This window comes from Haemaphysalis longicornis, unplaced genomic scaffold, assembly GCF_048455015.1.
Source record: "Haemaphysalis longicornis isolate Haplotype H1 unplaced genomic scaffold, Haemaphysalis longicornis Haplotype H1 scaffold_13, whole genome shotgun sequence".
Lineage (NCBI taxonomy): Eukaryota > Metazoa > Arthropoda > Arachnida > Ixodida > Ixodidae > Haemaphysalis > Haemaphysalis longicornis.
Genome location: NW_027526233.1, coordinates 12,954,866 through 12,974,368, shown reverse-complemented (window position 1 = coordinate 12,974,368; position 19,503 = coordinate 12,954,866). Strand labels below are relative to the sequence as shown.

Below are 19,503 nucleotides of genomic sequence, written 5' to 3'. Positions count from 1 at the left end.
CATAAGCCTAAGCGTAAGCGCCTGAACATCAGTTACCCCCTGGCCTTTGCTCCAACCTCACCTTCAGGCTTCCTGAAACTCGTTCGATGATGTTGAAGTCAAAACTATTCGATGTCTTACTACCTAACCCCCATAAAGATTTAATGTCACCTCAACCTCATCTTATCATTGAGATCGATGCGAATTTGCGGTTGAGGTGGACCTCATGAGGTGGAATCCTCGTGACGTAGCTAAAAAAAATGTAAGCTTCATACTTAGTCCACCCATTCATGCTTGATGCTCCCGAACACCAGGTGAGTACAAGCCTTTCACACAACCATACTCTTTTAGCAGTGTTGGTGCAGTTCTTTCGCGAATTAACTAGAAGGGCTGAATAATTATATTCGTGTTTCATCTCGTTCTGGCTCTCAAGTATTACTGGGTGGTTGGGGCGTTTTCGCAGCCGTTTCGTGCGTTGAGTTACAGCCTTTTATTAGACAAAGTCTCGAGCTTCTAGCATGCTCGTTATTTCTGCACAAGTTTCGAATGCAGCGAATATGGTGGGCTTGTGCGATGATTCTTGGCCATCGTCCATAACGAGCGTCGTTGAGAGCTTTTTCCAGACGTAGTCCCGATACTGGCCGGTTGCAAGGGAGCCCTGCATGGTCAAATGATAGTAATGGGTGAAAAGGCAGTGGTGCATTTGACACTGGAGGCGGCATGGAGCCCACTCTCGTCTCTTCTGCGCACTAAAAAGGTAGGTGGCCGACAGTCGATGAAATTTCTTTATTTTTTGTTTTCTAGGGAGTTAAAAACTGACATTTTGCAACAGGGCTTCCACAGCTTAACATAACCCCAGTATGCAGATTATACAGAGCAGCCACTACTAACCCCATGGCGACACAAAATTGCGTGTGTTTATTGAAACTACTGGCGGCGAGGCTCTCCTGCTTAGTGGTAAAAAAACTATCCATAAACAATTGTAAGATATTGTAAGGTTGCACAAGCCAGTAATTTAGTCATGCTGTTCAGTGAGTAAAAAAGGAAGCGAAGTGGGTCAGGGAACAAACGCGTCTTAGGACATATCAGTAGTAATAAAGAAGGAAGAACGGGCGTGGGCAGGGCATGTAATGCGAAGCAAGAGAAACGTTAGTCATTAGGATAACAGGGTGGATTCTTGGAGAAGGCAGGCGTGGCCGGAGGCGGCCGAAGCTAACGTGGGCAGATGAGATCAAGCAGTTCGCGAGGATAAATTGGTGGCTGGTAGCACAGGACCGGGATATTTGGAGATGTACAGGGGAGTCCTTTGCCCTATAGTGGGCGTAGACAGGCTGATGACAATGACCATGATGTACTTAAATACACACTGATTTTGTTATATTCTCTAGATTTAAAACGAGAGATGTCAGTGCTACACTTTTATTTATTATTGCGGGGCATTTCTACCATCAAACTGAGGACGTCTCAACGTAATTTTATGGTCACCCTGCAAATGTAACATAGGTGTCTGCTGATGGAGGCTGGCAAATAGCGCCTTTTAAGTCGTTAAGCCCCGCCAAGGGTATGAGCTGGACACTCGTGGAAGGTGACGGCTTTGCTCATCTGAACAAACAGTGACGGTGGATGGTGACGCTGCTATTAGTTCAAAACATTTTCACGACTGCACAAATCATGGAGGTCCGTTCGCCTTCTGCTATGGGCGGTCGAGATTTGTGCTCCTCGCCCGCCTCCGAAGACGGGCGAGGAGCACGATCAACATTTTTAGGGAAGTCAGGATAGAAAGGCAACACTGCAATCCTAAGAAGGGTGGGCTCAATCAGGCTAGTGGAAATAAAGACTGCGATACCTAAATTCGTAGAGCGTGCACTGATTCCATAGAATGAATGCACCACGATGGTAATCATGGGTTTCCGAATAACGAAAGTCAGGAGTTCTGGACTGGTCTTTCCAGTAACAGGGGAGGTTTATTCACTTAGCGCCTATTATTAAAACGCCCTGTCCGGATCATATGCTATGGCATTGGCGTGCATTACGCGACCTTCTGTTTAAAAATGAGGTTTCAGAGGAATTCTCTAATGTGGTGCCCCCTCCGTTCAGCTCCTGGCTGCCCTGAGGGCCTACTAAAGGGCGCAGGGCCACGGCCTTCCTGGCACTACGAGGGTACGAGGGAGCGGCCAGCAACTGCAATCCCCCCCGTAGTTTCTCAGGACCCAAATAAATGTTGTGTCGGTCTGCTTGCTTGGCAAGATCCAATGTTCGTCCGGGAAAGTGTCGATATTGTGTAAGCAGCAATACTGGTCAGGAAGGGATACTCCAGGAGAGGCAAGTACAAAAAAAGAAATGAAGAAGACATGGAGGGTGGCAGCCAAAGAGAAGGATAAGCGGGAGAGTCCAGTGCTACGTTTAATAATGGCATTCTGCAAAAAAGTGATAAGCGGGAGACTAATCTCCGAAATGGTGTTTATGTATAAAATTTCAAGCAATAATCTTCGGAATTTGAAGTGGAATCTGTAGGTTAGTCTATTCGTCTGAGGATGATAGGTAGATTCCATCGTGTGTATTGTTGTTGAACCACGGGCCGCTACGCGGACTGTTGATTAAAATGTCCGCCCCGTCCTTAAAACGCACCCGGCTTCACACATCGCAAGATTGCAGCTGTCTGAAGAAAGGCAGAAAACTCAAAAATTACCGCCGGTACCAAGAGGATGAGTTTCCACTTGATGTATAAATGATCAACAACCGTTGCAATATATTGACAGGCTCACTGGGGTAATTAGGAGGGTAGAGTGAAAGTGGGCGAGAAGGACATTAAATGATGCCAGGAGCATGGGAGAGGTTTCCCTGGTTCTGGAGATGGAGACATTGATCGTTTCTTGAGATGGCAGGGAGTACGACATGCAGCCTATTGGCACCCCTCTTATTCGATTTCCTGCATATTTTGCGTTGTTGATATTTAGGATTGGAGACGAACATTTATAAAGGTGTTGTATTTACAGGAAGCGGGAAAAATGCAAATTTCTTTAATTTGGAAAAACCATCATTTGATAAATCAGCACCAGGTAACCCACAAAAGACGTTCATAAACCATAACACGGAAGAAATTTGTGAACTATCTCACATTTGTCGCTAAAGTGACCTAGTATGGGCCAGCACTAAAGACGTTCCTAACTGCACATGTGCAATTAAGTAATACGATCAAACACAACTACAGGACCCACCACACTCACCCGATCATGTTTCTGATCGGTGGCTGAGGCCGTCGGCCACCAATTGCATACAGAGGATTCTGGGATGCCACTGAGAAATTGCGGGAAGTGGCTGGTCAGTCTACACTGCTTCGTAGATAGTTTATATATAGGTTTAAAGTTAGCGATAAAATAAGTAACATTTTTACCTGAACAAAATAATGCTTTTTATGAAGCCAGCGTTGGTGTAGATAATGATGACGTTTGGATTTTTATGGCGCAGGCCCGACTGAGGGCAAAGAGCGCCAAAGGATAGTTCTTCATCACACTGATATGACTACAAAAATATTTCAGTGAAAGTAACTGTAAAATGAAACAACAGTCAATGAAGATGACTCGTGTAAAGGGCCAGGTTGTCATGATATATGATGAGAAATGAGATGTAAAAATATAACATCAGTGATAAACTCAAAGACATGCTTGATTGAAAACATGTGCTCGTCTCCTCAAAAGAAGGACGGGTGTGTTGAATATGTGTGTATAGTTGTGGGAAGTGTTTGCGTCGTGTTGTGTCACGTGCCTTGCTTTGAATGAGTATGTGCATTACGGGTAGGTCGCGTCCACACTCGCTACACATGGGCCTTGATGATCCAGTGAGCAGGTGAAAAAAACGCCGCTAGGGGGCCGCACGATGCAAACGCATTCCTCATCGGCTCCGCCTTTAGGCCTTTGTCTCACTGTTCACGTTGTCATTCACGTGACAACTCGCATTCACGTTGTCATTTCGTGCTCCGCGAGGACTGGCAAGTCACACAGATTACGAGGACACCAACATCGTGGCCGTGGATCACCGCAACGGTCACTTACAACCATTTGTGAATTTGCCACGCTACCAGCTCCGCTAGGCCTGACAGGCCTAGTGAAGCCGCTGTCGTCGCCGGCGCAACATCTGCAAGCGGCCGCGCCAGCTCCGGCGCATCGCCGCTCAACGTAATACCCGTCATGGAAAACATCGTGGAAGGAGACGACATCGACCCCGAAGAACTCGAGCAGCCCGGGTGGGCTACGATCCGCCACCGGCAACACGCCTTACGAGACCAAGCACGTGCGTCTACTGCAGCCATGAACACCTCGAGCGCCGCGCGTGCACCCAAGCAAGACAAAAAGCGTCCCCAGCGTCGCCCGCCGCCGGCTTCGCCTCTCCCGGAGTCTGATGTGAAAATCGTCCTTCGCCCTCGAGGAGGACTTGCACTGTCGTCTGTAGCGCAAGCCACTCTAGCCGATGCAATCCAGACCCAAGCAGGAGTGGCGCTGAACCGTGAAGACCAAATTCGGGTACACTGTGTGGCTAATTACCTCCTTATTAGCACACCGTCAGAAGACCGTGCCACCCGGTACGCCGGAATTAGGTTCCTCGCGCTTCGCGGTCACCAGTATGAAGTAGCCGCCCATGTGTCCGCGCCAGCTAATACCATCACGGGAGTTATCTTCAATGTTCCCGAAGACGACACCCCGGAACAAGTGCAGGACAGTATTTTGAATTATAACCCAGACTTACCGATTCTTGACGTTAAACGCCTGAACACCTCCAACATAGTTCAAATCTTGTTCGACGGCCACCGAGTCCCTTTCTGGGTGCGATATAGGGCAGCGACGTACCGGTGCAAGCCATTTCGCCGCAAGACGGAAGCATGCACAGCGTGCTGGCAAGCTGGGCACCGGCAAGATGTGTGCCCGAACATCAAATCCCCCCCGCGCTGCTCCAGTTGCGGCATCACGAATCCAACGGAGAACCACCCGTGCACTCCCCGGTGCGTAGTGTGCGAGGGCCCTCACCTCACGGGCTCTGCAGACTGTCCACGACGCTTCCAACCCCGCAAGCGACCCCCATCGTACGCTCAGGTGGTCTCGGAACAAGTGAAATCAGCCAAGACTCCGAATGACAGCCCCGCCGATTTTCCTGGCCTCGACCGCGGAACCTGCGCCAACCATCCTGCGCGCCACGCCTGGAGCACTAAAGACCGACAGAAACCTTCAGAGGGACAAGGCAAGCCTTGGAAGCAGCTGCCAACTGGAGGGTCGACTACCTCATCGATGCAACAGAGTGCAAACTCTTCTGTTCTGACAACTAACCTACGCCACACGGCTACAACATCCACCGGCCAACCACAAACAGAGCAAGACCCGCAACATTTCCAGGTGAGCCGCCCACGTCTGCCTCCCAACAATCCCCCACCTCCAAATGCACCCCACTATTCCCCAGACCTCCTTCGAGAACTACAGGCAATACGCGCCGAGATTTCACAGCTACGCCAAGAAAATATCCGCCTGAAACAGGAAAACCTCGCTCTCCGCAACACTCTCGCCACACCCAATACCAACGCACCTCCCGCGCCCCCCACGCCTTCCGACACCGACATGGAGCTTGAAGCATCCCAAGCCCCTCCCCACAAACGTAAGGCCCCGCCACCAGAACTCCCCCAAACTCATATCGATAACGCAACGAATGACCGCCTCGGCTCCATTGAACAGGCTTTAACTAATCAAAGGCAGGAATATCTTCAGTTACACCAAACTTTAGTAAGCACCCAAAACGCCTTACAAGCTGCTATTACAGACCTTCGTGGAGAAATACAGTCTTGCGTGCGGGCGCTCACAACAAATGCTAACCTAGCCCCGACCCCACAAGAAGTCCCCCTCCCCCCTTCTGATTTTGACAATGGGCAAATCTAAACTTAAAATTCTAGTCTGGCAGTGGAACTGCAGAGGTTTTGGTAAAAAGCGCCACAACCTGCAAATGCACATATCTACTCACGACCCCAGTCCCACCATCATTGCGCTTCAGGAACCAGGGCTCAAAGTAAAACTCACGGGCTATCAAACCATACAATCCCCTAACAACCCATTCACTGCTACCCTCGTGCACCGCAACGTCTCTGTTGAGTCCACCCCCATTGAGGGTACGGACATACCACATGATTTTATTATTCTATATCCTCCTGCTCGGCAAGCCCTTCGCCTCTACGTATTGAATGTTTGCAGTAGCCCCAAAGCCACAGCTCACAACTTTAACTCCCTCTTTACTCATGCCATCCGAGCAGCACAGCATCATCCCCTGCTAATCCTTGGTGATTTTAATGCTCCCCATCTCGCTTGGGGGTACCATCGCACCACACCCAAAGGCCGCCGTCTGTGGGACCTTGTCCAAACCAAACGTCTAACGATTGAATCTGACCCGACCACCCCCACGCGCATGGGAAACAGTGTGCAACGTGATACCATGCCTGATCTTTCTTTCTCCCGCAACATCCATTGCTTACGCTGGCACAGCACACCTCATTCGCTCGGCAGCGATCACTTTATCATTGCATTGGACCTCCAACCCATCCACTCGCTTGCATCGAAACCGCGTCAGCAGTATATTACTGACTGGCACCAGTTCCGTACAGAAAGTGAGCGGATCCCGCCACCAACAAGCATCGATGCCACCTCTCTGACCACTTGGATCGCCGGACTTTTAACAGCTAAACGATCTCAAGACAAACCCCTCGAACATGAAATTCCAAGCGACGTTGTTGATACTCGCCTCCACCATCTCTGGGAAGCTTATAGAAGTATTGAACGAAGGTGGCGAGCTGGTAAACACCGCCGCCGACTCCGGGCCAGATTAGCGGAACTACAAAAAACTATTGAGGCCCACGCCCTTGAACTCGCCCGACTCCAATGGGTACAACTCTGTGACCAGATGCGTGGAAATCTGGGTATGCGTCGTACCTGGCACCTTCTCCGACACCTACTGGACCCTAGCTCCTCCCGAACCCAAACCCAATCACGACTCACTCAGCTTGTCCATAAATATCCCGGCACCAACACCCAACTCTTAGATTATCTCAAAGCTACGTACATAGCACAAGGCCCCACTTTTATCGCGCCCAACTACTCTGGACCCCCACACCCTGATTTAGACCGAGAAATCACACAAGCTGAGGTACGCGCGGCGCTCCTCAAGATCCGCCCCAACACAGCTCCCGGCCCGGACGGCATAACGAATAAACTTCTACGAAACCTTGATGATACCTCTATAGCCACTCTCACCAAATACTATAATCACTTCTGGATTACCGGCACTCTGCCTCCCGAATGGAAACATGCTAAAATATCCTTCATACCTAAACCTGGCAAACCCCTCGCACTCGAACATCTCCGATCTATATCTCTTACTTCCTGTGTAGGCAAAGTCCTTGAACATATTATTCACACCCGCCTTACTCAATACCTGGACGATTCCAACGCCTATCCCCCCACAATGCTTGGCTTCCGCTCTCGGCTATCAGTCCAAGACGTCCACCTACAACTCCTTCATGACATCATTGCCCCTCCTTCCAGAATGGACACTGCCGCCATTCTAGCTCTTGATCTTCAAAAAGCTTTCGACCAAGTCTCCCATGCAGCAATCCCGAGCAATCTTGAATCATTGAAAGTTGGCCACCGTACCTATAATTACATCCGTTCATTTTTAAGCAACCGTACCGCGGAGCTTCACCTAGGAGATGTCACCTCCGCACCAATAAAAATGACATCCATGGGAACCCCTCAAGGAGCAGTGTTGTCACCGTTGCTCTTTAACGTAGCCGTCCTCCAACTACCACAACAGCTTTCTCAAATACCCTACCTTCGACACAGTATGTACGCGGATGACATTACCCTTTGGACTTCTGGAGGCAGCGATGCCCAAATTGAAGAAACACTTCAAACCGGTGCAAATATGGTCCTCGCTGCCGCGGCTCAAGCAGGGCTCACATGTTCCACAGCAAAATCCGAGCTACTAATTCTCCCTCCTCCTCGCGGTAAACCCCCGAACCCTCCTACCATTACTATAACTCTCGGCCAGAGCCAAATTCCTACGGTGCCCCGGATAAAGGTGCTAGGGCTCTCAATACAACAAAATCGCGCGAACTCCCAATACCTCACTCAACTAAACGCCCAGATCACTCAAACCATTGGCCTTCTCCGACGCATCGCTCCCCGGCACCAAGGCCTCAAGGAGGCAGAACGCCTACGCTTCATTCAAGCTTTCATTATCAGTCGCCTCACCTCCTCCCTCCCGTCCCTCAATCCCACCCGTGCAGAACTTGACAAAGTAAACCGCCTGTTGCGTAAAGTCTACCGAGTCGCCCTGCAGGTACCTCACAGCACCTCCACTGCCAAACTAGAACAGCTTGGTATCCACAATACCGCTGAGGAACTAATTGAGGCCCATCTAATAAATCAATACTCCCGTCTAGCATCGTCCCCTGCGGGACTAACAATTCTCCGCCGATTACACATCCGCATCCCAATCTTTACTAATTCTGCCCACCCGATTCCACCTACCATTCGAGACAATATCCTAACCCGGCCGCTTCCCCGCAATATGCACCCCACAAACCACGTCGCTCGAAGGGAACAACGCGCTCGTTACCTGTCAGAAAAATACCCTGTTAAACCGACAACCCACTATGTGGATGCCGCCAGCTACCAAAATCACACAGCCTATGCCTTGGCGGTTATCAACAGTCCTAACTCCCCCCCACTCACATCACTCACCATCCGCACCCACTTACCTACTGAGGCGGAAGAGGCGGCAATAGCGCTAGCCCTTTCTCACGGTCCTACCCCCAAAGTCATCTTGTCCGATTCTCAATCTGCTATACGGAACGTTGCCCGAGGGCTCATATCAGCCAAAGCTCTCAAAATTATTCTGCAAAACCCCCCCAAAACGCCCGTGGAGCTCGTGTGGACGCCCGCCCACACCGGCTTAGGGGGTAACGAGGCGGCCCATACAGCAGCTCGAGATCTTACTGTCCGAGCAGGCCCTTCGGTTACCCCTAACCACGGAGCGCAATCCACACGAGATAGCCTTATTACGTACGCGGCTATCACCGCGCACTACCGCCTCCTCCGCCTGAAATACCCCCCAGCCCACTCCTCACTTTCCACAAAGGAAGAACGCTTGTGGCGGCTCCTTCAAACTAATACCCTTCCGTGCCGCGCCAGCCTTTATCGCATATACCCTGATCAATACCCATCACCCCTATGCCCCCACTGCGGAGATGTCGACACCATCTGCCACGCTATGTGGGCGTGCCCTCGAAACCCCTTACCCCTAATCCCCTCTGCTGATCAATGGGAGGCGGCGTTGGGCGGCTCTGACCCCGGGGTCGAGAAAGCCTTGGTGGAACGTGCTGCCGAAGTCACCGCTGGGCTGCACCCAGTGGTCACCACCCGCCCCTAAATTGCATACTGCAATAAAGTTTATTCCTCCTCCTCCTCCCAGTGAGCAGGTGAGAGTGGGTTACATGTGTGTGTGTCATGCGACGAAATCGCAAGGACAAGAACAAGGGCTGCTCAAATAAAGACGACGACGATAACTATGACTTGAGGCGTATCGTAAGCTCCAAACCCGCCTAGAGCACTAGCATCATCAGCGTCGGTCATTCAACCCCACTCAGGAGCCGGCCAATCAAAACCTGCCAGCGACAATGGCCGGTGGCGCAGGCGATCTCGTGGTGGAGAACAGCGACAAGATGGTGAAGAGAGACTGGAATGCTGGCAGCCGGGTGCCCTGACCCGGGCCACATACAAGAGGTCCTTCACAGCGAAACACCTGACGCTCTCTCCCTCAAGCTAGTTGTCTCGTCGACATCGTCAGAAGGCAGCGACGTTGCAAGAGAGCTGCGTTGGCTCTTCAGTGACGGGAGCTCGGAGTGCGTTACCTAACCTTCAGGAACGAGATGTCACGCCATGACTGTGCTCCCGGGAAGTGAGGTGCGGCAGACCATTGACAATAACAAGCACGTACTTTCTCTCCGTTTGGTTGAACTCGTTAGCATTTCCTATAGCGCGTTATCGCAGTCCCCTTCTGTTCTTTCGTTCTCCAGTGTTCTTTAGTTTGTTTACTCTATTGTGTGTAGTTTGATGTGGGTTTCGGGTATCATAAACTAGTCTTGTTTCCAAAGTTTATGGTCCCCCGAACCTGACAGTGTGGCCTATTCGTCTCCTTGCTAAGGCAACTTCTGTGTATCAGTTGTGTGAATTGGTTGTGTATCGTCTTCAGTATGGCTTTACAATGTGGAGTTTGTTGTCTGTCTGTTCACTCCAATGTTTTTGCCATGTTTTACGTACTTGTTTTATGTGTGGCTTGATGTCGGTGTAGGTTACAGTGGTTATGTGCACTATGTCTGTGAGTGCAGTCACGACGGGCCGATGCATCTGCCGTCTCGTTATCCACCATCCCCCGAGTGGCCCGGGACCCAACAAACAGTTGCCTCATGGTTTGAGCAATCAGCTCATATAATTGGCCTAATAACCATAATAAGGATGGGATTCTTGGACGTCTTTCGGGAGGATAATTCCCGCGCAACATTTCCTGAATCAGTGCAAATCATAGATTTGGGATTTGACATTTGAGAATGTCTCGGTGGCTCTGTCACGACGCAGTGTAATCCACTTCTGTTCGTGATGCAGGATTTCCTACGCGCTATCTCCTGCGTGCTGGTACCCGTTCTTCTGGGCCCGGTATCATGCATCGATGCGAGCAACCCTTTCCCGTCAAGGCCCGTCAACACAGATGACTGGCGCCTACTTCCAGCATTGGCCACCCCTGCCCTATCGACGCTGCAGCTCGGAAACTCGACTGGACGATGCGGAGAATCGTTCCAGACGGAACAACTTGTTGTTTTACAGGAGGGTTGCAAGCTGGGATAGTTGGAATTTAGACATTCTTGGATGAAACCAGCGCGAATGCAGACGAAGACGAAGGAAGTAACCACAAGGACAGACGAAGGAAGTAACCACAAGGGCAGCCGCCAGCGGCTGTCCTTGTGGTTACTTCCTTCGTCATCGTCTGAATTCCCGCTGGTTTTATCCAAGAATTGTTATTTTATGGCATAGCGGACGACAAGCCACCCGAAACGTATGCGCAGTCTGAGGAGCGTATTACTGGGTTTTGCAGGGACCACCTAAAAATAACTGTCGAATCCAAGGACGTCGAGCGTGCCCACCGTCTTGGCCACCACTCGCAAGACCGGCGTCGGCCTATTATTGTGCAGTTTACATCCTTCAAAACCAAGGAAGCTCTCCTTGCTAATGGTCCCCAGCTTAAGAACACCGATTTTATCATCGGGGAGGATTTCTTGCATCGGGGCCGGAACGCACGGAAACATCTTCTGGCTTTTGCTACAGAAAAAGCCGCCCGCATCTTCCCACGGGGGGAACTCGAGTAAATGCGTCGCATCTACTCGAGTCAAGCAAAGCGTCACGTCAAGCGTAAGCCATGCAAAGACGCCCTTGACTGAATTCGGAACGCGTGCTCCGCCGCTTATATACGTTGAGGGGACTGCGTAAGCCGGTCCCAGTCGACGACGTTGGCGTACTTGTAAAGCGGCGTGGACTCTAGGTGTTTGAGCCAACCGCGGATGTTGCTTGGCCGGAGAACGGCACACCGGTTATATGCGCAGCGCGCCCGAAGGAGAGGAAACCGCGGAAGAGAGAGTACTGCACATGCGCCGGCCCAAGCGCGTCTGCCGCGGCTATGACGCAACACAATCCAACACAATCCACTTTAATCCAATCCAATCCAATCCAATCCAAATCCAATCCAATCAAAGCCAAGCCAATCCAATCCAATCGAATCTAATCCAATGCCCCTCGCGCGAGAGTGTTCGAATCCAATCCAATGCCCCTCGCGAGAGATGTGTTCGCTTTCGCCTCGACTCGACGCGCATGCGCAGTGAGCGTGCGGACTACGGACGCCAACGCGGGTGACATCGTGAGTTATTGAAATGCTCTGCATTTAAAAATCAGGTCCCTTCTTTTACGGTATGAGACACTTTTTATAGGCTCCAAACGATACGTACTTAACGAGACAACTGAAAATGTAGAAGAAAGCTCGTGGCAATTGCCTTCACGCCCCAGATCGTCTAATGGTCCCGCCTTTGGTAACAATCTAATCTTTCTTTATCGGTCATTTTCACTAACATACTTAGCTATCTTTCCAAACGCGACCACGTGTCCTACCTTGTATCTTCATCTAGTAGGAGCCTACTCATACTAACTGAAACGTGGTTGACCTCTGACATCACCGGCAGCGAAATTTTGACCGACTTGCCTCACTTTAATCTTTTTCGAAAAGATAGTCCCGGCACCCAAGGCGGCGGCGTCCTGATTGCTACAAACGAACAACTTTCATGCTCCCTTATAAATATTGCCTCCGACGTCGAAATATTGTGGCTGCTCTTTTGTTCCGTTCCACAGTCCGTACTATTAGGTGTTTGTTATAAGCCCCCCAAAAGTAGTCCGGATTTCGCGCGCCAGCTTAATGGTATTTTAGCCGAACTTACGGCCAAATACCCAAATGCTTGCGTCCCCCTCCTGAGGGAGTTCAATTTTCCTAACATTGATTGGCTTAACCTAACTGTATCTGCACCCAATGCAAAGGAAGCCAACGATTTCCTTGATGTTTGCCTCAACTTTAATCTCAACTCAGCTGATAACCTCAACTCAGCTGATTGCCTCAACTCAGCTGATAACACAACCTACACGTGTTACTCAAGATACCGCTAACATTCTTGACCTAATCTTAACAACTGATCCTGATAGCCTGTCTTCTAGAACGTATCTTGATGAAATAAGTGACCATAAGGTCATTCACGCTAATTTTACCTTCGTTCCTCAAATGCACCAAGCCTGCCGTAAAACTATTAACTATATGACAAGGGTAACTACGGGGCCATCACTCGTGAACCTGAAGCCTTTCATCCGACGTTTCGAGATGGTTTTTGGGAGCGACCCAATAACTATAACTGGTTAATCTTCAAAAACAAATTAGGCCAGCTAGCTGATCAATTTATCCCTAAAATAACTTTCCGTCCCACCCGTCAAAAACCTTGGTTTACTAAAACATTAAAAGTCTTGAAAATAAGAAGAAACGCCTCTTTCGTGCGGCGAAGAATAAAAACACTGACTCTGCATGGGAAAAAACCAAGGTTGCCGTGAAAGCATATTCACGTGAAGTGCGCAACGCCAAGAACTCATTTTTCCATACGGAACTACCGAAAATTCTTACTGATTAACCGAATAATAAATCCACATAACACACACCCCCATCGCCCCTACTAATGATTCTGGTCAAGAATCAAGTTCAGAATGTGCCAATATATTCAATGCCGCCTTTTCGTCTTTGTTTACGAATGAATCTAACCCCGTTGAAACAGAATTATTCACTGTTAATCTGCCGTAAATGCCACCCTTTCACATAGGTTTCAATGGTATCCTGTCTTCAATAGAAAAAACGAAACTGTCATCCTCGGCGGGTACCAATGAAATTACATCCAAGCTGTTAAAGAACACTAAGCACATATCAGCCGAATTTTAAAGCAAAGCCTTTTACCTCTACCCCCCCCCGTAACACCAAGAGTGACGTGGCCTTGCAGCGCCTCAAAAACAGCATTAATCAAATCATACACATGACCAGGCGAGTTGCCACCAAGAAGCGAGGCCTAAAGAAATCCGGTACCTTTCGATTAATTGAAGCTTTGTCCTCTCGAGAGTTACTTACGTCAGCCCCCTGTCTTCTTCTCGACAAGGAAGACATAGAGATGCTTTATATAATGATTAGAAAGGCGGTCGAGCAGGCCATTGGTCTTCTCATGAGTGCGTCCACACAGAGGCTGCTTAGCACGGGGCTCCACAACACCGTGGAAGAGCTGATAGAAGGCCATCTTTCTAACCAGAAGGTCCGACACAGAACTGCGATGGCTAACCGCATACTTCACCAGATTGGCTGGGCCGCCCAGAATGTCACTCCGCTGGACATACATCCAGACTCTTGGCGACTAAAACTAGGATGCTCCCTTCGCTTATAAATATGAACCCCTCACATGACGAGGGTCACTGAAAAGCATAGGCTCAAGCGCTAAACACCACCCTCGGTGGGGATCAAGCAGTTATCTACACAGACGCCTCAAAACATCGAGGGCAGCAATACGCCATCATCGTGGCTACCTCCAGAACGAACCTCCTTGCGTCTACCTCGCTTATGACCCAAGAAATGACGGCAGCAGAAGAGGCAGCCACCACCTTGGCTCTCGCTCAACCAGGGGTTCGGAGGGTAGTCATCGATTCCTAGCAAGCCTGCTGGAATTACCAGTAGGGTTGGGTGTCCTGACCTGCACTGTGCGTGCTAAAAAACCACTCCCCAAACGGTTCCATTCAGATCATCTGGACACCCCCTCACGCTTCAATGGAGGGCAACAAATACGCCCAGCCAACAAGCCTGCGCTTTTACCTCCCGCGCTATGGAGCTGCACAAGGACAGTCACCCACTTGTCACGTTCAGGGCGATAACCCAGCATTATCGCCTTCTGAGACAGACCATACCTTCGCCTTACCTTGACCTTTCCAGAGAACAACAAACTACCCTGCGGCTCATACAATCCGGGCTCCTTCCCACAGCCTACGCGTCTTCACTTAATGTATCCGAATCGCTACGACGCTAAATGTAAATTTTGCTCAGAAGTAGGAACACTCCGCCCCGTAATCAGGGTGTGCGACTTTAGCCCTGAGCACCCTCCTCTCTTTCCGTCAACTACCCTACAAGAGCGATGGGAGATGCTGCTGTCCAGGCCCTTTCTACCTACCCAGCTTCAGCGGGTGGACAGAAAAAAGGCCGCGCGGACTGCATACGGGCCCCACAGCAGAAGGAATCACTCCCCAGGGCTGCACTCTGGGCCGTTAAAAATCGGAACAGAAGTATTTCTTCCTCCTCCTCCTTCTCTGCTGCCAATCTCGTCGCCTACGTCCGCGGCGCAGAGACGGAGAAGACAGATCGTCTAACACCGGGTTGGAGCTTACTTTAATTTTATAAAAAAATGTTTCCACTCTTTTGCTACACCAATACAACTCAACCAAACACCATTCATGTTCCATGCATTGATTTAACCTTAACAATAATATCTCTCTGAAGTAATAAATGGTGTGGTTAAGTGCATTTCACTTCTCTCTTGTTTTGCTATTTGTAGAGCGATGTGAGTGAATTTAAGTGACGTCGCATGGGTAATCGTCATGGGTGCCGTTTACAGCTTTGCTTTCCAACCACATTCACAGGGTGGATTGGCGCGATTTTTTTTACTTTTGCTGTTCTCCAAGTCACTTTCCTCAGGTATCCTGCCTTTCGACTAAAAGTGTGGGAAGGTCATTCCGGTTCACAAGACAGGTAAAAGAGACTGCCCGTTAAATTATCGCCCAATATCATTAACCAGTGTGTCTTGCAAACTCGTGGAACATGTCATATACGCTCATATGCATTTTCTTGATTGTAACAGTTTCTTTCATTCCTCTCAACACAGATTTCGAAAAGGTCGCTCATGCGTAACCCAACTAGCCCTTTTCCTTCACAACCTGCATGCTAACCTCGGTGGTAACCTTCAAACTGATGCTATTTTTGTTGATTTCACTAAAGCTTTCGATAAAGTTCCACGCCAGCGCCTACTAAAGAAACGTTCTCTATTAAATGTTCCAGCTGAGCTTCTTAATTGGATTACTCAATTTCTGACTAACCGCTCTCAGTTTATTTTCGTTAGCAACGTCAAATCTAACTCTCTTATGTGAAGTCTGGAGTGCCACAGGGATCTGTCCTTAGCCCTCTTTTGTTCCTAATCTACATTAACGACTTGCCTAACAATTTATCATGCAACCTTCGCATGTTTGCAGATGATTGTGTTTTCTACCGGAAAATAGCCAACACATTTGATCAAGCAGCACTACAGAATGACCTTAATGAAGTAATAAACTGGTGTGACTGTTGGCTTATGACCCTTAATCCTAACAAATGCAAATTAGTTTCTTTCCACTGCCGCAAAACTACACTCCGATTTTCCTATGAAATTGCTAACGTACCAGTCGAAACAGCCGTATCCTATGGGTATCTTGGTGTAACATTAACCCCTGATCTCTCCTGGCGAACGCATGTCACTAACGTGATTTCATCAGCCAACCCACCATTAGGATTTCCAAAACGTCACCTACGTCACTCACCGTATCACGTGCGTCTTCTGGCCTACCAGTCGATAATCCGGTCCGAACTAGAATACACATCACCCATCTGGAGCCCTCACCAAGTATATTTGATTAACGCCATCGAAGCAGTGCAAAATCGCGCCGCTCGCTTCATTCATTCTTCTTGTTCTTACGATGACAGTGTTTCATCTCTTAAACAGAAGTCCGGAGTAGCCCACAGGGTGTACTGCGAGTGTTTTTCACCGCGAAGACTCACAAGCCTGATTACCCCTTCAGGGCGATCGTCACAGAAGAAGGCTCCTGGCAGAAAGTAGTGTCCAGTTTCCTGAACAAAGCCGCCCGCATCTTCCCACGGGGGGAACTCGAGTAAATGCGTCGCATCTACTCGAGTCAAGCAAAGCGTCACGTCAAGCGTAAGCCATGCAAAGACGCCCTTGACTGAATTCCGAACGCGCGCTCCACCGCTTATATACGTTGAAGGGACTGCGTAAACCGGTCCCAGTCGACGACGTTGGCGTACTTGTAAAGCGGCGTGGACTCTAGGTGTTTGAGCCAACCGCGGATGTTGCTTGGCCGGAGAACGGCACACCGGTTATATGCGCAGCGCGCCCGAAGGAGAGGAAACCGCGGAAGAGAGAGTACTGCCCATGCGCCGGCCCAAGCGCGTCTGCCGCGGCTATGACGCAACACAATCCAACACAATCCACTTCAATCCAATCCAATCCAAGCCAAATCCAATCCAATCCAAGCCAAGCCAATCCAATCCAATCGAATCCAATCCAATGCCCCTCGCGAGAGAGTGTTCGAATCCAATCCAATGCCCCTCGCGAGAGATGTGTTCGCTTTCGCCTCGACTCGACGCGCATGCGCAGTGAGCGTGCGGACTACGGACGCCAACGCGGGTGACATCGTGAGTTACTGAAATGCTCTGCATTTAAAATTACTCCGTTCTGTCAAGTCTTTCCCTTCGGCGCAGAACTGCTACTTTGTCACTGTACCACAAGTTGTACCACAGCTCACTCCACCAACCACCTTTCATCGCTCCCGCCGCACGCATTTCCCCCCGCACTGGCCATCCACTTCAAGTCTTCCTACCCCGATCTGGCACCTCAACATTTCTGCATCATTTCTCTGCCGCGCCGCCAAAGAATGGGATGACCTTCCCCACGATGTAGTTTCAATCTCCTGTCCATCACCTTTTATTCAAAGTGTGTCTATGCATCTGCAATGTCAACCTGTGGCTTTTGTATCTATGTTGAACAACCCACCCCTAATGTAACACCACCCTGTGGAGTCTTTAGGAAATAAAGTGAAGTCAAGTGAAAGTGAAGCAGGATATGTCCCATATGCCTCTGCTGTGCGAATGCTGCAGTTTACATTCATGGTTTCAGAAACATTAAAATTTGGTCAGTCCGCAGCACATGACACGGCGGAGGCAGTTATACAGGCGTCGCTGTGAAAATGTCTACACTGGTACTTCTGCTCCAGTGACAGAAAGTGCTGCAGAATCGCATTTCTTGGTACCCTATTTTGGTCGAGTTGGATGAAGGACAAGTTACACGAGACAGTGCGAAGTTGCCATGGCGCTATAAATTCAATGCAAGATGACTTGAAGGTGTTTAAAAGTTCAAGAGAGTGAATTGCTGGGCTAGTTGGCTCATAATGTTCAGAAAAGGGGAAACCAGCGAGCAGAACGCAGGACAAGAAGAGGAGGCACACACACAACACCGCTGGACTAACAACTGGTTTATTCGGCAGAAATACATCACATTTATACACCAAAACCTTCGCGCGCACACTTTTGAACAACGAGAAGAGCTGAACTAAAAAGGTAAGAATTCAAATTCCTTTTCCGTGATAACAACCGAAGGAACACTAACGCAACTCTGTTTATTCTTTCTTATAAAATACGCTTCTAGCAGTTCGCGCTCACGTCTCGTTTTCCCACGACCGATAGTGCTAGCGAGGTGCAACCGTAGGGCACAATCCTGGCAATCTTTTACATGCAAAGCTAGATTGCTTCCCGTGCCCGAGCCTAAGGTACCTCGGTGCTGCCTCAGGCGTTCATTTAGGCACCCGCCAGTCTGCCCAATGTATATTTTTTCACAGGACAATGGGATAGAATAAACCACCCCCACTGCGCACATGGTGAACCTCGTCTGGTGGTTAGTTTTGCAAGTGTCAACTTGCCTCTTCCCAACCGAGATTTGGGCGCACAGACCAGAAAGTTTGCGGGGAGCCGAGAAAACCATGTTTACGCCATATTTTTGAGCCAAGGCATTAGCCTTGAGTCTTTTAAATCGGTTGAATTTGGAGAGGCTGGAAACAGAAGTCCGGAAATGCCCACAGGGTGTACTGCGAGTGTTTTTCACCGCGAAGACTCACAAGCCTGATTACCCCTTCAGGGCGATCGTCACAGAAGAAGGCTCCTGGCAGAAAGTAGTGTCCAGTTTCCTGAAAAAAGCCGCCCGCATTCTTTTAAATCGGTTGAATTTGGAGAGGCTGGAAACAGAAGTCCGGAGATGCCCACAGGGTGTACTGCGAGTGTTTTTCACCGCGAAGACTCACAAGCCTGATTACCCCTTCAGGGCGATCGTCACAGAAGAAGGCTCCTGGCAGAAAGTAGTGTCCAGTTTCCTGAAAAAAGCCGCCCGCATCTTCCCACGGGGGGAACTCGAGTAAATGCGTCGCATCTACTCGTGTCAAGCAAAGCGTCACGTCAAGCGTAAGCCATGCAAAGACGCCCTTGACTGAATTCCGAACGCGCGCTCCGCCGCTTATATACGTTGAGGGGACTGCGTAAACCGGTCCCAGTCGACGATGTTGGCGTACTTGTAAAGCGGCGTGGACTCTAGGTGTTTGAGCCAACCGCGGATGTTGCTTGGCCGGAGAACGGCACACCGGTTATATGCGCAGCGCGCCCGAAGGAGAGGAAACCGCGGAAGAGAGAGTACTGCACATGCGCCGGCCCAAGCGCGTCTGCCGCGGCTATGACGCAACACAATCCAACACAATCCACTTCAATCCAATCCAATCCAAATCCAATCCAATCCAAGCCAAGCCAATCCAATCCAATCGAATCCAATCCAATGCCCCTCGCGAGAGAGTGTTCGAATCCAATCCAATGCCCCTCGCGAGAGATGTGTTCGCTTTCGCCTCGACTCGACGCGCATGCGCAGTGAGCGTGCGGACTACGGACGCCAACGCGGGTGACATCGTGAGTTACTGAAATGCTCTGCATTTAAAAGTCCTTAGAAGTCCTGGTGCCTACAGACCCTTTTCT

The 19,503-nt window shown here is 49.7% G+C and overlaps 1 protein-coding gene across 2 annotated transcripts in view; it reads right to left on the bottom strand.

The window, feature by feature from the left end:
• Window positions 1-472: 472 nt before the first annotated feature.
• Window positions 473-19,503, bottom strand: part of LOC144164003 (uncharacterized) — a 49,868-nt gene continuing 30,837 nt past the window's right edge. For both annotated transcript variants that reach the window (XM_077694628.1, XM_077694627.1), the window contains one exon: window positions 473-637. In XM_077694628.1, coding sequence (XP_077550754.1) covers window positions 505-637 — 133 coding nt within the window. In that variant the 3' untranslated portion in view covers window positions 473-504. The remainder of the gene's footprint in view (window positions 638-19,503) is intronic.